Source organism: Aulonocara stuartgranti, assembly GCF_965226115.1.
Source record: "Aulonocara stuartgranti genome assembly, chromosome: 6".
NCBI classification, from domain to species: Eukaryota; Metazoa; Chordata; class Actinopteri; order Cichliformes; family Cichlidae; genus Aulonocara; species Aulonocara stuartgranti.
In genome coordinates, this window is record NC_138944.1 from 30,700,718 (window position 1) to 30,721,555 (window position 20,838).

Sequence of the window (20,838 nt, forward strand, 5' to 3'; positions counted from 1 at the left end):
AGCCACCTCCACAGGACAAGACTCGGCTGTCCATCTGCATCTAAAGTACAAAGGTCACTCTTTCGAGAATGCCAATGTACACATTTTGGACAAAGAAGACAGATGGTTTGAAAGAGGGGTAAAAGAAGCCATTTATGTCGACTGTGAGCGACCATCTTTGAACAGAGGCGGTGGCTTACGACACCAACTGTCTGCCATCTATAATCCAGTTTTGAGATCCCTTCCCAGACGCCTTAACGCCCACTCACATCCTGGGCCATCTGACCTCAGGAAATCACATGATAGGGTGGTACCAGGTTTCACAATGAGCTCACCCGAAACCTTGGCTGATTGTGACCAACACCTGTTTTCACACCTTGGCTCAGGCGATTAGGTAGAGGATCATTAGGGGGTCCATTGTCCCTCATGGGGGGGGGGGGGGGGGGGGGGGGACACTCACACAGGGCTTAAATCTGGGACCATTTGACCCTAGAACGGAAGAAGCTTCTCAGATGAGAGGTGAAACATATTCAAGAAACTTAAAGAAGTCCAGACACTTTTCTTTCCAAGCTCCTTAGACTACGATGACCTGGATGACTGAGAACCTTCACAGACAAGAGTAATAGTGTTTAACCTGTTGGATTGTTTCATTTCCTGTAAGTCATTTGAATGCCAAGAATTTAGCTGATGTATTGCCTCGGGTGAATGTGAAATGTCATTTTCTTTTTCTTATATGAGAGAGTCTTTCCAGCTCCGTGACAATACAGTTCTTTCTTTTTTACTGTCACCATGTCTTGTGCACCTTCTGATTTTCACATAAAGATCACAAAAATATTTTTTAACAAAAATATAGTATTGGGAATCAAAACTCATATCATGTTATCATGTATTTATAATGTGTGATCAAAATGCTAATTTTCTTGTTTTTAAGTAATAAAGCATTATTTTTCAGAGCTCCAAAATCACAAATATGTTTGTGTTCATGGCATGCTGTTTCTCAGCATCCATGCTTTATGTGTTAAAAAACAAAACAAAAACTGTCGCGGGAAGGTCACATGACCTGGGACAAAGAATAAAAGTGCTGTTGCCTGAACAGTCACAGGACATCCTCAGATGATACCCTCACCATCTCCATCTCTTGACACATTCACTGCTGAGGTTTAAACAGGTAATCTGATGTTTTTTATTTAAAAAATATTTAACACATATTTTAAATCAAATCAAAGAATGAATCTTATATTATTTACAGTAAACTTATGAATGATCCTGCTGATTTTTTGCCACCTCAGGCTGAACAAATTAATTTAATAAATTTATCTAAATTACTGATTGTGTGTGAAGTATGCTAACATAACTAGCAGAAACACATTAAATGTTGGTACTACGCAACCAATGCCAAACATCATTTTGATTTGTTAGCACAGGTAAATAAATATAAATATAAATATAAATAAATATCACAAATGTAGCTTTTTGAGCTGTTGATCTAATGAAACAAGCCTTTCAATGGAATGATGGACCCTTTCAACATGGAATGCAGTATTCTGAGTATATATAAGATAAGATAAGATAAGATAAGATAAAACTTTATTAATCCCTCGGGTGGGTTCCTCTGTGAAATTCGGTTTCCAATTGCACAGCACCGACAGAAGTTACAGAACGTGAGCAGAATATTATATACATACACATATATCAATACAGAGACATATATAAATAAAATATATAAAAGGGATAAATAGAATAAATAGAAATAAGAATACAAGGGAATTGCACATTTCAAGTATTGAAGTCTATTGCACCGTTGACTATTAACAAAACGTATTGCACAGTGAAGTGAAGAGGCACTTGTTCCCCCCTCCTTTGTCCCCCTGTTTCCCCTCCCTCTCCCCTCCAGAGAGGAGTTAAACAGTCTGATGGCGTGTGGGACAAAGGAGATTTTAAGTCTGTTCGTTCTTGTCTTTGGGAAAAGCAACCTGTCACTGAACAGACTCCTCTGGTTGTTTATGGCCGTGTGCAGAGGATGCCCAGCATTGTCCATAATGTCCAGCAGTTTTTTTAGTGTCCTTTTCTCTGCCACTGTCACCAGAGTGTCCAGCTTCATGCCGACCACAGAGCTAGCCTTCCTGATCAGTTTCTCCAGCCTGCATGAGTCCTTCTTTGCTGTGCTGCTCCCCCAGCACACCACAGCATAGAAAAGTACTCCAGCAACCACTGACTGGTAAAACATCCTCAGGAGCTTCCTGCAGATGTTAAAAGACCTCAGCCTCCTGAGGAAGTACAGTCAGCTTTGGGCTTTTTTATACAGGTGCTCTGTGTTGCATGACCAGTGCAGTTTGTTGTCCACCCACAGCCCGAGGTACTTGTACTTGTTGACCACCTCCACCTCCTCCCCCTCTATCTGAACCGGCAGTGGACCTTCTCTGGACCTCCCTAAGTCCACAACCAGTTCCTTGGTCTTTGAGGTGTTGAGTTGCAGGTGGTTTGTGTGACTCCATGTGACGAAGTTCCTCACCAGACTTCTGTACTCCTCTTCCTGATTATCCCAGATACACCCCATGATGGCTGTGTCATCTGCAAACTTCTGAATATGGCATAATTCAGAGATGTAGCAGAAGTCAGAGGTGTACAGGGTGAAGAGAAGAGGGGACAGCACAGTTCCCGGTGGTGCTCCTGTGCTGCTGACCACAGTGTCAGACATGATGTCCTTCAGCCTGACGTACTGTGGTCTGTCAGTTGTTAGTGATTGTTAAAAAACAAACAAACAAAAAACCAGCGGCATATTAATTAATATTTAAAATAATCACTAGAAGCCATCCTATATATTATGACAATGTGAATAGCCTCTTCACCTCACTGTGCAATACCTTTGTGCAATACTTTTGTAAATAGTCAATGGTGCAAATAGACCTCAATACTTGAAATGTGCAATTCACTTGTATTTTTATTTTTATTCCTATTTATTCTATTTATCCCCTTCATATATTTTATTTATATTTGTCTCTGTATTTATATATGTGTGTGTGTGTGTGTGTGTGTGTGTGTGTGTGTGTGTGTGTGTATAACATTCTGTAACTGTAACTTCTGTCGGTGCTGTGCTTTTGGAAACCGAATTTCCCAGAGGAACCCACCCGAGGGATTAATAAAGTTCTATCTTATCTTATCTTATCTTAGCCGGGTCATATCTACTTAAGAGAGATGAATGATTAAAAAAACCCCAAATAAAACAAAAATAGTATTTCTTGCATTTTCTTTTTGATACATTATATTACAGCTTAAAATAAAGCAACTGTTCTCCCTTCTCCCAGCCATGCTCTCCTTTTCAACTCCCACCACTCTCTACCTGAGCCTCCTCCTCCTCTTTCTGTTGTGCCTCTCCCCTGCTCTTTCTTGTCAGACTGGGACTCAGAGCCAGTGTATGTCTGCTCCCTTTGTGCCTGGTTATGACCTGGCAGGGGAGGGCTTTGATGTTGTTACACTTAAGCGAAAAGGAGCTTATGTGATTGATGTGAAGACCTACCTCACTCCAAGAAAAACCTGTACACTCTGCACCAACCCTCATAAAGGCGGCCAACTGCAGAAAGTAACTAAATATTATAGTAATTAATAAAAAACATGTCAAAAATTACTTTGGCATACCATTAACATGCTAAACCTGTTATTAATTATATTTCCAGCTACCAGTCTCTACTTTGGACTGGCGTACATTCAACCGCTGCAGTTTTCGTCTCGAGGACAGTGAACACACCTCCATCAGGTATTCTAGGACTTAGAAACATAATCACTCATTGTGCCCTGACAGGTTTCATACATTACTTTACATATTCATAGATGTCATCCCACCCACATGGCATACATTAATTAATTTGATCAAACAATCATTTAATAATTGCAAATCATTTTTTCCTACTGGAATATTTTGGGGAATTAAGCAAAATAATTTCTCTACAGTTCACTGGTCAGCACATACACCGACCAGAGCAGCATCGACTGGAAGGTAGGAAACATTCATGTTGAGTGAAACATGGATATAATGTTACTATTACTGCAAACTGTTGATCTAGTCCTGTAATCATTCCTAGCTCCATGTTTTAAAAAGTCCTATGACTGAGCATTGTAAGGACATTATTTAAAGAAAAAAAGAGAAGAGAAATACAGTAACAAGGCATATAAACATCATACAGTGTGGAACCCCTCTGTTTATTGAGGAAAATCATCCCACTTTTGATTTAATATGTAGCTCTAGGTAAGAAAGAATTGCCTGCAATAACATACACACACACCACGCACAGTAATACACAGTAACAGAAGGTTGTGAGAACAGTGTCTATGTATAACCTATAAAAGTAACGAGAAGGTGTTCTAACTTGTAGAAGGATCTTAAAAAAGAAACATTTCGTTTTCCCAAAAATCCCATTTCCTTGTCAGGTGTTTCTCAAGAGTCCTTAGAGTGAGACTAGTACTTCTCCTAGTTTTTTGTTTTTTTTATAACAATCAATAATTTAAATGCTATGACTATAATTCCCTCGAAGCAAGGCAGACGCAAGGGGTTTTCCGTCACTGGTTTATTTGAAGACTTCTCTCCAAAGTCACCGTGAAAACTACACACCATTAACAAAATAAAAACTCAATGTAAGACACAGCACCTAAAATAACACTGTACAACAAAACGAGATATATCAATAAATACCTCGTTGGCTGCATGCTGCAAAAAGGGAATTAGTCACCATTCTTCTGAAGTTTCCTTATAAGTGTGTATTTAAAGCCCATTCCACTTAGTGTGACTTTCACTAAAGAACGGCCTCATTCTTGCTCCGCGCTTACAGGTGGTTTTCTCCTTTTTTCTCCCAAAAAGGAAACAGCGCGACTTGTAAGCAAGCTTGACTTTCAAAATAAAAGCACAATAAGTTTAACTACATAAAATAGCATAGCATAAATAATGTAAAGCTTAAACAATTTACAACGATGACATGGACCTTGAGAAGATAAAGAAATAATTCAAATGATATAAACAATGTCATCATGCCAACAACAACATGACCATGCATTGTTTGGACATGGACAATAAGCTGGTCTAAGCTGGCACTACTTCCAAGAACTTTGCAACTTGTTCTCCAATGTGAGCCTTTCTCTTCTTTTTGTAAATATTCCTCTTGACTGTATATATTTCTCTTGTTTGTTATTTATTCCTGCTGTCTTATTACAGTGTTTCTCAAATGCTAAAACACATGTCACACAGCAAATTCAAAAGTGTTAAATGTGTTGGTGTTAATAGTCTTCTTGCAAAAGTAGAGTTAATTTTACTCTAAGCAGAGTCACATTCTTTTAATGTAACTCTGAGGTGTAAAATGATAGTAGTTAAAATCGAGTGTTAAAAATGAGTGTTTCTCTGTCAAATCTGGAGGTGTTACAATGGAAACATTAACTCTTGACCTCTTAACTCTGAACTCCTAGAGGGGCTATGACACCAATAGAGTAAATTCACAGACTCCGCCCCCAGCACGGCTCCAATCGAAGCTGAAGTGAAGCCGTTTCAGAACATTTTGCACTACATATTTGAGTTGTTTGCCATGCTTGGTAAGTCATTTTTTCAAAGATTGTTTCAATTATTATTATGAGCTTTTACTTCTGTGGCTCTTTGGAGTTGAGACAAAGCTGTGTGAAAGGCATTAGTCATGTTGCTCGGTGATAGCATAACATTCTGCTTTAGCTAGCTGAAAGGTATTGTTTGCAGGCAAATACCACAGCCTTGAAAAAAAGCTTGCATGTGAATTTTCAGTCAAACTTTTGGTCAAATACACCTAAAACAATGTGTAGAATGTGAAATGTTGGTATAATGGTGCTACTTGAAGCCTGAAAACGATCGCCCATAAAAAACAAAAAAACAAAAAAAAACCCCAAACACGAGCAAACAGCAGTAGCAGGCGTCCTGACTGGGTTCTACGTTAGCATAGATCCCTCCAGAGTTTTGTGCACACGGTTTAAGTAAAAATTAAAAAGGTTGAGGTTTTACATTTAGTTCAGTATTACCTGTTGCCTGCGTCCTTGTCTTTTGGGAAAATACTTTACACAAGTAATGGCTCAAAAAGGATTCCTTTTCTTTTTTACTGTGCTGCAATTGTTTACTGGATTATTTGTGCCATTAATTAGTGTCAACTAATTTTTATTCAATCTCCGCACAGGATATGCTTGTGAAGATGGAATATGGGGGAGAGCAGAAGTGCGTTGAAGTTCCACAAAGGGATGAATGAAGGACATACATATTGTATCGAAGAAATAAGTGATGAGAATGCTGTTATTTGCATTTACCATGTCAGACCTTTTGATAAACAAAATTCTAATGAAAGTGAGAACATGTATACTGTTACATCTTTCAGAAAATGTTTTGAAATTGTGGTGCACAATTCAGAATAAATGTTTTTCAAAAACCACTGCATCTTTTTAGTAAATGTTTATTTCCAAAAGAAATTTCTAGAAGTTCAGAACAGTAAAATTCCCGCTTTTTAGAATGAATTAGAAGATAACTCTTACGTAGTTAAACTAAAATACTCTTTGAGAGTTAATATATAAACTCTTAACACCAAGTGTTAAATTATCAACTCGCAAATTGGGAAAAACGCCCTGGAATGGCGAATCCATCCCTGGAAGGCCTCCACTGGGATGTCAGCACAGGCCAGCTCCATTGCCCGTACGAGGTTCTCTCTTGTGTATGGCTGTCTGTCATACACCTTCCATCTCCATGATGAGAAGAACTCCTCTATAGGGTTCAGGAAAGGGGAGTAGGGTGGCAGACAGACGTTTAAAAAGTGGTCACTGTTGGTGGTGAACCACTCTCTGATTTGGTGTGTTTTGTGGAAGCGGACGTTGTCCCAAATGATCACATACATGTGATGTGCTAGCCTAGGATGGTGTTGTTGACGGTCCAGGAGGATGTCTTTTAGCTCATCTAGGAAGGTGAGGAGACGTTGTTTGTTGTAAGACCCAAGGACAGCATGCCGGTGGACAAGCCCCTCCGTACCCATAGCTGCACAAAGAGTAATATTACCCCCCCCCGTTGGCCAGGAACCTCAGTGATGGCTCTTTGGCCAATGATGTTACGGCCTCTTCGCCTTCGTTTCTGGAGGTTGAAGCCAGCCTCATCCAGGAAGAGGTACTCATGGGGTCTGGCCATCGCGTCCAACTGCATTATCCTCTGTGAACATGGAAAAGCATACAGGTGTTTAGAACGGTCAATCAGGTAGCACAGTATTGTCCAGAAGTAATGTAGGCCACTAAGCAACACAGTATGTCCACTAACTGTACTGTGGACATGGATGTATACGTACTTGCACATACTCGTAACGTTGTTCTATGTGTCGCGCAGAGTTGCGTTCAAAGGGAACCCTGTAGACCTGTTTCATCCTCATCTGTTGGCGCCGGAGAACTCGGTCTATTGTGGACAGCATCAATGTTCTCAAAGTTTACATTATCTGCAATGACTTTGTCTCTGATCTCTCGGAGTCTAATGCAGTTGTTCTCACGGACCATATCTGCAATGAGGGTTTCTTGTGCCGCTGTGAATATGGCAACCCTCCCACCTCTTTGTGGCATTCTTTCAGCTCTAAAGAAAGAAACATGTGTTGTCAATTGACTGATTTATATGTAAAACTACTGTACATGTAAAGTAACAGACCACTTTCACAGGCCTGTAAAACTGTAGTGTGACAAAGAAAGCAATAGCGTACTATACCTGTTGTGTTGTCTAAATGCCTTGATAATGGTGGCCACAGTGAACCTACTCAGGTTTGGATGTACTCTTCGTCCCGCTTCAGCCATTGTCATGCCATGGACAATGACATGATCAATTACTGTTGCTCGCATATCATCTGTTATGATGGTGCGAGGTTGTCTTCTTCTCCCACCTGGACCTTCTCCTCTCTCTTGTTGGCCTCCTTCTCTTCCTCCTCTACTCCGAACTCCTCTTCTTCTTAGGCCTTCACCTCTTCCTCCTCTGATCTCAACCCCTCTTCCTCTTTGGCCTGCAGCTCTTCTCCTTCCGCACGCTCGAATGCCTTCATCCATTGTGATTGTTTGGCATCTTCACCAAACTATGCTTTTATAGGTGGGGTCACATCATTAGCAACAGGTGTCTTCAATTTTGAGTCGTTGTGTGTAGTGACTGACGCCAGGTGTGTTCCCTGTGTTCAAAGATTGGTGACTGTGGCAAGCATTTTGCATCACATGGGCTTTCATTTGTGAATATGAGCAGAGTTGTTTTGCAACATGTGTTTTAGCAAGGACAAATGTGTTTAGATTTATGAGTACAGAGGGTTGTGTTTTGTGAATTGTGTCTTCATGTGACATGTGTTTATGGTACTGGAATATGGTGGCTACATTTAGTAAATGTGTTTAGACTACTGGTCATTTGGGTTACAGGATTGGCTTTTGTGTTTTAACATTTGAGAAAAACTGTATTTATATTTTATTTGTGCACAGTTGGTGTGGAGCACACACAATTTCATTGTACATTCTACAATGACAATAAAGGACTACACACCCATTGCTCAACAACTTGTTAATTACAAGTCAGTCACTGAGTGTCTGGTTTACAATCAGCACACTTCAAAATGAGACTTCATAAACCAACATATGACATCACAATAGCTACATGCATCTTTTATACTCTCTATGGTAACAAGCTTTTTAGCTGCTTTCAATTAAAGGTACTTTTAAGGCCTATTGCAAATAAAAGTTGAACAACAGGTGAGTTGTCATCTTAATTCAATGTGGTCCTATAATTCACTCACTAACAATCACACTTCAATCAAAATATAAATCACGTAGCTCATGCCTTCATTTCTCTTAGGTTGGACTGGATATTGAGAAGCTTGGCAACCTGGAGTTTGGAGGAACAAGATCTACAGCATACAACTTTGCTGTAACCAAGAAGAGAGAGGATCGCTACACCTTCAGCACACATATAATCACCTGTAAACATTATAGGTAGAGTTTAAAGACTACTACAACATCTAATTTTTTAAATTTAAGTTTGATGTCTATTAATCTGTATTTTTTTTGTGTGTTTAGTTACCGTGTGTCCAACAGCCCTCCTCTCAGTGCTGAGTTCAATAAAGATGTGGCCAGACTCCCAGCTACCTACAGCAATGCAACCAAAGCCCAGTACAGACACTTCATAGACACATACGGCACACATTATATTCGCCAGGTGATAAAATTAATATACACATCCCTTTAATTTTTTTTATACCATTCAGAAGTCATTAAACCCATCCATCCATCCATCCATCCATCCATCTTCATCCGCTTTATCCGGGGCCGGGTCGCGGGGGCAGCAGCCTAAGCAAAGAGGCCCAGACCTCCCTCTCCCCAGCCACCTCCTCCAGCTTATCCGGGGGAATACCAAGGCGTTCCCAGGCCAGCCGAGAGATATAATCTCTCCAGCGTATCCTGGGTCTGCCCCGGGGCCTCCTCCCGGTGGGACATGCCTGGAACACCTCACCCAGGAGGTGCCCAGGGGGCATCCTTGTCAGATGCCCGAACCACCTCAGCTGGCTCCTTTCGATGTGGAGCAGCAGCTGCTCTACTCTGAGCCCCTCCCGGATTGCCGAACTTCTCACCCTATCTCTAAGGGAGAGGCCAGCCACCCTTCGGAGGAAGCTCATTTCTGCTGCTTGTATCCGCGATCTCGTTCTTTCAGTCACTACCCACAGCTCGTGGCCATAGGTGAGGGTAGGGACGTAGATCGACCGGTAAATTGAGAGCTTCGCTTTTACACTCAGCTCCCTCTTCACCACGATGGACCGGTGCAGCGTCTGCATTACTGCAGCTGCAGCCCCAATCCGTCTGTCGATCTCCGGCTCCCTTCTCCCATCACTCGCGAACAAGACCCCGAGATACTTGAACTCCTCCACTTGGGGCAGGAACTCATCCCCGACCCGGAGTGGGCACTCCACCCTTTTCCGGCTGAGAACCATGGCCTCAGATTTGGAGGTGCTGATCCTCATTCCCGCTGCTTCACACTCGGCTGCGAACCCTTCCAGTGCGAGCTGGAGGCCCTCACCCGATGAAGCCAACAGAACCACATCATCTGCAAAAATCAGAGATGAGATTCTGAGGCCACCAAAGCGAAAGCCCTCCGCCACTTGGCTGTGCCTAGAAATCCTGTCCATAAAAATTATGAACAGAACCGGAGACAAAGGGCAGCCCTGGCGGAGCCCATCACCCACCGGGAACGAGTCTGACTTATTGCCGGCAATGCGAACCAAGCTCTTGCAACGGTTGTATAGGGATCAAATGGCCCGTAGCAATGGGCCAGACACCCCATACTCCCGCAACACCTCCCACAGGACACCCCGAGGGACACGGTCGAATGCCTTCTCCAAGTCCACAAAACACATGTAGACTGGTTGGGCAAACTCCCATGCACCCTCAAGTATCCTGGAGAGGATAAAGAGCTGGTCCAGTGTTCCGCGACCAGGACGAAAACCGCATTGTTCCTCCTGTATCCGAGGTTCGACTAGCGGACGAACTCTCCTTTCCAGCACCCTGGCATAGACTTTCCCAGGGAGGCTGAGGAGTGTGATCACCCTGTAGTTGGAACACACCCTCCGGTCCCCTTTCTTAAAGATGGGGATCACCACCCCAGTCTGCCAGTCCACAGGTACTGCCCCTGATCTCCACGCAACATTGCAGAGGCGTGTCAACCAGGACAGCCCTACAACGTCCAGAGCCTTCAGGAACTCGGGGCGGACCTCATCAACACCAGGGGCTCTGCCACCAAGGAGTTGTTTAACTGCCTCAGTGACCTCGCCCCCGGAAATTGGCGGGTCATTCCCCTCATCCCCAGACTCTGCTTCCTCCTCGGAAGACGTGTCAGTGGGATTAAGGAGGTCCTCGAAGTATTCCTTCCACCGCCTGACAATTTTCTCAGTCGACGTCAGCAGCGCTCCGCCAGCACTATACACAGTGCAGGTAGAGCACCGCTTTCCCCTCCTGAGACGCCTGACGGTTTGCCAGAATCTCTTCGAGGCAGTCCGAAAGTCTTTTTCCATGGCCTCTCCGAACTCCTCCCACACCCGAGTTTTTGCTTCAGCCACTGCCCGAGCCGCATTCCGCTTGGCCTGTCGATACCTGTCGGCTGCCTCCGGAGTCCCACAGGCTAACCAAGCCCGATAGGACTCCTTCTTCAGCCTGGTGGCTCCCTTCACCTCTGGTGTCCACCATTTGGTTCGGGGATTACCACCACGGCAGGCACCAACCACCTTGTGGCCGCAGCTCAATGCAGCAGCTTCGGCAATGGAGACGCTGAACATGGTCCATTCGGACTCAATGTCCCCAGTCTCCCTCGGAATGCTGTTGAAGCTCTGCCGGAGGTGTGCGTTGAAGATCTCGCGGACTGGGGCCTCTGCTAGACGTTCCCAGCACACCCTCACTACGCGTTTAGGTGCACCAGGTCTGTCCAGCGTCCTCCCCCGCCACCTGATCCAACTCACCACCAGGTGGTGATCAGTTGACAGCTCAGCCCCTCTCTTTACCCAAGTGTCCAGAACATATGGTCGGAGGTCTGCTGATACGATTACAAAATCGATCATCGACCTACGGCCTAGAGCGTCCTGGTGCCACGTGCACTTATGGACACTCTTATGTTCGAACAGGGTGTTAGTTATGGCCAAACTGTGATTAGCACAGAAGTCCAATAACAAAGCACCGCTCGGGTTCAGATCAGGGAGGCCGTTCCTCCCAATCACGCCCCTCGAGGTCTCGCTGTCATTACCCACGTGAGCATTGAAGTCTCCCAGCAGGACAACAGAGTCTCCAGGCGGAGCACCCTCCAGCACCCCCCCCCAGGGACTCTAAGAAGGCTGGGTACTCTGAACTGCCACTCGGCGCATAAGCGCAGATGACAGTCAGGACCCGTTCCCTGACCCTAAGGCGCAGGGAACAAACCCTCTCGTCCACCGGGAAAAACCCCAACATATCGGCAGCAAGCCGAGGGGATATTAGAATACCCACCCCAGCCCGCCGCCTCTCACCAGGGGCAACTCCAGACTGAGACAGAGTCCAGCCCCTCTCCAGGAGACTGGTTCCAGAGCCCAAGCCATGCGTAGAGGTGAGCCTGACTATATCTAGCCGGTACCTCTCAACCTCACGCACTAACTCAGGCTCCTTCCCCACCAGAGAGGTGACATTCCATGTCCCTATTGCCAGTCTTGGCAGCCGGGGGTCAGTCCGCCAGGGCCTCCGCTCCTGGCCGCCACCCGGCACACAATGCACCCGACCCCTATGGCGCCTCCTGCGGGTGGTGGGCCTGCGGGAGGATGGGCCCATGTCTCCTCTTCGGGCTGTGCCCGGCCGGGCCCCATGGACTAAACCCTTTTTTAAAAATGTTTAATAAATGTTTTTTCAGGTTGATCTTGGAGGGCAGTTCAGGCGAGTCACGTCTACACGTACCTGCTTGTCCAGTCTGAATCATCTTACTTCATCCCAGGTATGTGTAGCACATATATCTGGTTAAAGCAGTGAACATATGTACATACACTTTGTACCAACAAAAGCAATATCCAGTGTTACCTCCTTTCACACAGGTACACGACTGCTTGTCATTGGGTGTCAAGGTAGGCCTGGGGAATGTTAATCTGGGTCCTTCTTTTAACTTATGCGCCTCAGTCCTAAACAACCAAGGTGTCTCTGTTATGTACGCCTCTGGTCTTCACGGTCATTATTCAGAAGTGGTAGGAGGCAGAGGCTGGACTGGGGAGTTTTCACTCACCAGAAATGACTCACTGGGCTACCAGAATTGGCTAAAAACCCTCATAGATCAACCTGATGTGGTTTGCTACTCTCTAAGACCACTGTATGAACTGGTGCAAACGTCAGCACGGAATAAAGGACTAAAGGCTGCAATAGAGCAGTACTTAAAAGACAACAGCATCAGTCGATCAAACACACAGTCGTACTGTAGCAGCAGTGGTCCCAACCTGGATTCCAACTGTTGTCCTAAAGAGATTCAGAAAGGAACACTAAGGATAACAATGATCCAAGCCTCTGGTCTGGAAGGAGATTTTTGGGGCAAGACTGACGGGTGAGTAGTGAACAAGATAAGCTTCAAAGGAAAGCCACTGTAAACATAACAGATGAATCATAGACATTAACACAAGGAGGGATATTATACCCCTTATGTCAAACAGAGTGATTTGTGGCCCCAATAAATGATTTGTGACCCTAGGAAGTAATAAAGGAAGTAATAAAACATATGGTACCCATAAAATTATTATATTCATGAAAATTATGATATTCATAAATTTGTGATATTCATCAAAATATGCTAGTTCATAGTTCATTAATTTTTCCCCAAAAATAAATGATTTCATTATTTAAAAAAAGTTTTTTATATCAAATAGCATCCTTTATTTTTAAGCATAAAAAGTTTTTACTTTTTATGCTTAAAAAACGCCATCTGGTGGTGGGTCAGTGTGTGTGTGGACTTTCTCAAAAACAGGAGAAAACTGATCAAACAAAAAGGCGGTCCACCCCTACACGCTCTTACATTAACCAACATAGTGACACAGTGAACGGTCTGCCGGTTGGGTTGGGCCGAGGATGAATGACCTGGCAGTCCCTGGCGGTGTCTTCTTATCGCTGCCTCCCGGTCCTTAGCCAATCGGTGCAATCCAGCCACCCTGGATGCACCAATCACGGAGGAGCACCTGCACACTCAAATTTACATATGATAATTACGACAACAGTCGTAACATGTGCTTTTTGTTAAATAAAAAACATGAGAGATAATTCACTTAAAAACATAATAATAATGTTTTATTTTTGGTTTTTGATTACATCAGAAATTTAACCATGTGGGTGATAAGGCAATTGTCTTGCTTTTCTTCTTTTTTTGGCTTAACAATAACATCTTCCTCGGATGATCTGTGGTATTCTCCTGTTTCTCTTGAATCTTTTAGCGCTGCTATTTCCCTTCTGGCTGACAAGTTTCCAATAGTGGACAGGGGTAGCTTTAGGTCCGCCAGAGTTCGTGCAAGTGAACGCCAGCCTGTTGGCTTCACACTTGTCCAAGAGCTTGCTAAAAACTTCATCAAGTTGAGCACGTGACTTCCTGGTATAGGCTTTTCTCTATGCATCAATTCTCCGTCCTCAGTCCATCCACTGTGACCTTTTGATGCTAATATTCTACGCATTAGATATTCAGTGTTTCTCTTTGAGCGAGGGTTTATGTGGGTTAAAACGGCATGTAAAACCTTATTCACACTTGCCACCTGCTCCCCCTCCTCGCTTTCTTCCTGCTGGTAGTCGCGCTCATCATGTGATCTCTCACTCTGTCCCTCTTCACGCGCAGCGGGGAGCCTTAGTGTTATTTGCTTGCTTTCATCTACTTTTTGTCTCTCTAGTATGAGATACTTTTGTAAAAGCATGTTATACTTTTTTTATTTTCTCATCGGGGTTTAGACCCTGAGTCTCCAATACACGTCTCATTTGACTGTCCAGTTCATCCTCGGCTTTGTCTCTGATGCTTGGTCGAGAAGCATTTGCATGCGTTTCATGTAAGCATTTGATCTGCTCAGGCGAGATCAGATACATTTTCTGCATTTTTATTTGCGAATGGCGCCTATAGCTAAATCAGCTACGATGGGTAAGACTGTTGTGAGTAGTGGTAAGAGGAAGCTGCCTTTTTGAGTCATTACCTTCTTTTTCTTCCTGACACCGTCACGTCTGTTGGCCATTTGTCTGATTTTCTCTTATGTCATTTCAACTTCTTATGTTGGCATTGTGTGATTGGAATATTTCCACACAGCTGTTCTGACGGTAGTATCCCGGATCTCAGTCTGAGTTGCTCTGGAGAGGTGGGGGTTAAACCTATCAATAAATATCCGTGTGGTTCTCTCGTGGCTTCTTCAAAACTCTCCAAGATGAAATGCAGACGTCCTGGACATATTTGTCTAGCTAGTGTATTAACTTGTAATTTATCGTGAGGTTTTTAAATAACACTGTTCAGACTGATCGTCCTGCTGTGTTTACCTTGTAGAAACACATTTTGGCTCAACATCATCACACTCATATTTTTATGGTGTCTGTACTTTGTGAAAATCCGGACCACTTTTGGATGATTTGCTTCTTGAAAAATAACATCATCCAGTACAATGAGATGACTCTGGTGTGAGGGAAACAAGCTCTCATCGTCAAAAGAATCAGGGAGACCTTCAATGAATTTAATGATTTTATTTTTCTCTTGAAGCTCAGAATACAGAGGCTGAAAGGATGTATAAACCCAAACAACATTGTCAACAAACTTGTTCGAAACGTACACAGTTTTCCAATACAGATTTCACGAAAAAGGTCTTTCCCCTCTTGGTTGTTCATTTCAGCACAAGTGCGACAGAGAGTAAAGAGAAGCTTGCCTGACTTTGTTTTATAGAGTCCTCTGGGTGGGTATACAACCGCTTTGATAAACCCAAAGTAGTTTTTAGGGTGCTGAAAATTTCGAAAAATTACTTGAGGATGGCCTAAGGGGTAACGACAGGTGCTATTTACAAACGGATACAACGAGGTGACATCCACATAACTAATTTTCTCACCAGGCGCTACACTGCAACGCAATTGTGCTGGGCTTGTACGGCCTCCGAAGAGGGCATGGCGAGGATTCAAAGGCTCTGGTGGATCATAACGTCTGAGGAAGTTGATTACACTCTCATCAGTACGTTTTAACTTGGTCCACTCATGCTGCCAGATTATAACAGGACACACATTATGTTCAGCTCTCAATCTAGCGAGCCTGTCTTGAGCGGCCATGTTACTGTCTGAAAAAGAGGCCCCTAACAGAGGGTTAACATCGGCCTGATTTGAAAAACACGTAACACACCCATGGAAGTAGCAACCCAAAAATTCCCACAGGTATGTTTTACCGTTAATCTGACCATACCCATCCACATAATAACTAGTGAGCTGTTTTTCCCCTTGATTGAGTGCATGTCTGATAAAAACACCTTGTGTGTAAGAGAGATATTGGAGCCATTGAATTGAGGATGAGGAAAATGATTTGACCTGATTATGGTAATTTAGAGGGCACGGTATTGCTAAAGAATTCATTGGCATGAAGTTTGTTAAATAGGTTTTACGCACGCGCTAGCAAGGGTGTTGCGGCTGAAAGGATCTACTCCTGTCTCTTCAATAAATCCGTTTCTGAACAATGTGCAACCCCGAGCTAGAATTTCAACATCGTTTTCACAGTATAAAAGGGCCTCTTTCATGAAATTGAAGGTGCCGGAGCTGACTGAATCATACCATTTGTAAAATTCTTTCCTGCCCTGTGTTGTCATACGCTCGAGACTATAGGCGGAAGGGGAGGATAAGTGATGTTTGTTTCGAACTGAAACAATGGGGGGAAAGCCTTTAATGCTGTCTGAAAACCCCATTCCTTTTGGGATACCTGACAACGGCATCGGAAGGAAACAGCACGAGTCCATATAGCGCTGGTTTAAGTCTGTGTCTGTAAAGCTGATCAATTTCGAGCCTTGACTGATTAACTTTGGTTTTAAGCTTTGCTTAACCATAGCCCTGAGAATAATGTAAGCATCAAAACTCTTGGCATTATGAGCGATAAAGATAGATAGATAAAGATTTCTGCCAAGGCTGCTAAAGCCTGATTAAGCGCTATAAACGGATCGGATGAGGAAATGTTTTGTGTCAGACTCAGTTGAGAATGAGCCATGTCTGACTCTGTTTGGATCTCACCATGCTCAACACTCAAACATTGAGAGCTATTTTGCGAGACACTTTCACTAGGCGCTAATCGGGCTAGAGCTAAATTAAGCATTTCTAAAGGGTCATTATTATTATTATTGATCACATCAGGTTGCTCACCGCTTTGTGGAGGTGTATTCTGTGAATGAACAGTATTTTGATTTAACCTAGCTAACGCTAGAAGCAAGAAATGGGTCTGTAATATCATGTTCCTGGTTATCCATTTTTATTGAGTGACAAGAATATCTAAAAGCACAGTTGTTGAAAAAGTAAAGAAAAAAAAACAGCTTTTTATATGATGAGCGAATTAATTCAGCAATGAGACATACTGCTCGAAGAGCGATAGAAGCGAGCTGGTGTCGTCTGCGCTTTGTCCTTGTGCTCCTTATCCTTCTGGTCCTGCTGCTTGTTCTGTTGCTCCTGAGATGTTTAAGTAGACCTAACAATTTGAGGATAAACCCCCCCCCAAAAACAAACAAACCAGTGAGTTATGTTAAATACAAAAGGATAGTTTTTATAAAATTAGAAAAAAAGTGAGAACATAGAGAGACTGACCGTGTTTAGCTCGCAAAAGCAGGCGCCGTGAATTTCGTCTGCCTGATGGGGGAGAAGAAGCGTTGGTGGGGATGGTGCTCCGGGAGCCAGGAGCGTGAGGACCGACCGCGGAGAGCAAATCTTGGCGGACAGACGAATATTTTTCCCCGAGGGTCGCGGGAGAGAAGAAGCGCCGGTGGGGATGGAGCTGTGGCCGGCAGAAGCGGGACGACCTAGCGCTAAGAACAGATCTCTCCCGATTTGACAGACGGATATTTTTCTCTCAGCGAGAGATCATAAAAATCGGACCTGTATGCGATTGGCTAACCGGGGTGCAAGGGGAGCCGCTCTTTTGTTTATGTCATTGGCAGCGGGGCGAAGTTAGGCACGTCTCGAAGGCGGAGTTGGTCTCCAGCGCAAATTTCGAACGGAGAGCCCGAAATCATTAATAAGGAGCAGATATAGCGAGAGTAACAAGGGAAAAAATTGTGCGCTGGCTGCGGCTCAGTGCGATGTAGAACTTAGGCTGTGCGCTGAATTTGAGATGGAGCTAGTAAGAGGGCTGGTTTGAAGAAAAAAGACTAAGGATTTTTTCAGGAGTTTTTACCCTGTTATCGAATATAAGTTTTGGGAATAGAGGGTTCCCCCTAACAAGTTATTCCTGGGGGGGTTTTTTGCGCGTGTTTTCGATAAAAATACGGAGGGTTTTTTCTGGAGGTTTCCTGCTTGTTTGCCTAAGGGTTGGGTGGGAGCCGCGGTGAGCTTATGCTTGGGGGGGATAGCGAGAGTTTTATCGAGTTATTCTAGGGGGGGGGGGTTTGCTGTTGTTGTGCGTTTTTGGAGAAAGACGGAGGGTTTTTCAGGAGGTTTTTGCTGGGAGCCGCGGTGCGCTTATGCTTGGGGTGGTTTTTTTGGGGGGATCTCCAGCATTTGTGAATCGGACTTGGATTCTCATTTTCCTTGTTCAGATTAAACAAATGCAAATAAATTGAAATAAAGTTTTCCAATGAGGGATGCAGCCTGTATCTCCCGCCATACTGAACGTTACAAAAACACAAGTTTAACTAAGCACTTTTACTCTGGTTTAACACACACACAGACGAGCACGGGCCCAGACACAGGCACGCGCACGAGCGCGCACAGACACACTCGCACAGGGGGCGCGCGCGTGCGCACACACGCACTGACCCACCACCAGATGGCAGTTTTTAAGCATAAAGAGTAAAAAAATAATTTAATGGCTTAAAAATGAAGAATGCTATTTGATATAAAAAAAAATCAAATCATTTATTTTTGGGGAAAAAATTAATGAGCTATGAACTAGCATATTTTGATGAATATCACAAATTTATGAATATCATAAATTTTATGAATATAATAATTTTATGGCTACCATATGTTTTATTACTTCCTTTATTACTTCCTAGGGTCACAAATCATTTATTGGGGCCACAAATCACTCTGTTTTACATAAGGGGTATAATATCCCTCCTAATACAGTAATGTTCTTTTTCCACATTTTGCCATTTCACAGATATGTTAAGATCCAGTTTCAATCGCAAAAATTCCAGACCAGTGTGATCGAATCTAACTCCCCCTCCTGGACCACCAATTACATTCTGGAAAATGTCAGTACAAAGCACTTCTATCTCACTTTTATCCACTACAACAAGTAAAACCAAGGACATTTTAAAAAGCTCTTTTTTTTCAAGATTTTGCATAATTATCTTCTCAGATAAAGAAAAGAATCACACTGTTATATCTTTATATTAAAGACAAATAATAATGAAGCACTGGTGAAATGCTATTTTTTCCTTCTGGAGTTTTTTTTTTCTTTTAAATTATTATTGTAATAAAATGAAACATTACTTTAAATGGGCACAACATACATAATTTTATTTCACTTTGGTTTAACTTTGTCTGACTTTTTTTTAAAAAGGTGGCAACAAGCTCGCCTCTGATGATTGAAGTCTGGGACGAGGATGTGTTCTTTGATGACCACCTGGGATCGTGTGTGAAGTACCTGACTCAAGGTACAAACACAATCAGATGCTCACTTCAAAAAGGCGGCACTGTTGAGGTCCAGTATACTCTGACATGTGACAGACACCTGACTGGATCCACCTGTAACCAATACCAACCATCTTCACAATGAAAACGCATTCTGGCTGGCACACACTATGGAAATGCTGGTAGCTTATCTTTAATCAAGTATCATGTCAGGTTGGGTGATAACATTCTTTATGTGCAATATATAAAGAATAATAATTGGGCACAAAATTAACACATACCATGCACTTAGAGTTACAGCTAATTTGATGTGTCATATAGTCTGAGGCAGACAGTCATCTTGTTTAATCCTCATTTGATTTTGGTGGTGGGTCCACATTCAAATCACTTTGTGTATTCATTAAAGACACTTGTGATTATTTTCTGAATTATGTGTAAAAATGGTCAGGCCTCTTCATAAGTATGATTACAAATGCATTCTTGTGTGTCATTCTTGCAAAAGCCTTCATAACATGCAAATATTTTATGTATATTTTTCAGTTCTTTGATTTGTAACAAGTATATAAAACATTAAGTTTAGCAATGCTTGCATGGGTCATATTTAGGGACTTAATGTATCATTTATAATAATGCTGATTATAAAGAAATAAATGTGAGTTCTGATTAATTGATATTTGGCTCATTAAACCTTTGGTGGTGTTTGAATGGCCGTAAATAACTTTTTTCTTTCTTTTTTTTGTAGACACCAAGACTAGAATAAATAAAAAGGCACCCCCAGGTGCCTTTGGCGGTGCAAAACGTTTCGTCGACATTGTGTTTGTTACAAACATACAGTACAGCACTTCAGAGTCATACTGCTAGCGATCAAAGATTTATGGAAATTTGACAAGCTGGAAGCATTCTGTACTGTACAGGAGACACGGCACGAGATTGATTGACATTGGTCTACAGCCAATCAGGACGCAGTGCACTGTGTCCTGAAATAAAATCCACAAAACAGCGAGGCCGCGAAAGGTGAACCGCGTTATAGCAAGGGACAACTGTAGTTTCAAATCGTATAAATAGCCAAAGCTCTGTTGAAAAGGGTTACTTTTTAGGGTTTAAACCATGATTGTAAAAATGAATATGCTGTACTGAAAAACACTGAATCTGGGAAGTGAGAGAAAAAAACTTATCCAAAAGGTTTACTGAGGTCATCAAGTGAGCAGAAGAATCCCTTCCTCACTGACTTTACAGTTTTTCTGAATTGCTAAAACACTAAATCCCATTGTGAAAACTAAACTGTCAACTATGAAAACTCATTCATCAAATCAATCTCACAGTTGCCAAAATCTTAAACATTATTCATCTGGTTAGGACACCATTTGTAACTCTGAATCTCCCATTTACCAAAACTCTAAACACATTCTCAAACACAAAACACATTTAGCAGTGTGGTGCACTTGTACCCAGAACGGTGCACACAGGCTACAGAAGTTAAACACAACTAACACACTGTTTTCATCATTTACACACTACCACTCAAAATTGAAAACCCATGTTGCAACCTCTTCTTCTGCTATTTGC

At 42.8% G+C, this 20,838-nt stretch overlaps 1 protein-coding gene and 1 long non-coding RNA gene across 2 annotated transcripts in view; both read left to right on the top strand.

The window, feature by feature from the left end:
* The window catches only part of LOC309708186, a 114,373-nt gene that overhangs the window by 31,653 nt on the left and 61,882 nt on the right, over nucleotides 1-20,838 (top strand). The window lies entirely within an intron of this gene.
* On the top strand, nucleotides 1,106-19,970 carry LOC309708181 (perforin-1-like). Its single transcript, XM_082535969.1, has 10 exons — nucleotides 1,106-1,147; nucleotides 3,374-3,559; nucleotides 3,654-3,733; nucleotides 3,928-3,973; nucleotides 8,822-8,958; nucleotides 9,043-9,181; nucleotides 12,383-12,463; nucleotides 12,561-13,057; nucleotides 18,797-18,890; nucleotides 19,202-19,970. The coding sequence occupies exons 2-10, from the start codon at nucleotides 3,395-3,397 to the stop codon at nucleotides 19,415-19,417; spliced, it is 1,455 nt and encodes a 484-aa protein (XP_082392095.1). The 5' UTR covers nucleotides 1,106-1,147; nucleotides 3,374-3,394; the 3' UTR covers nucleotides 19,418-19,970.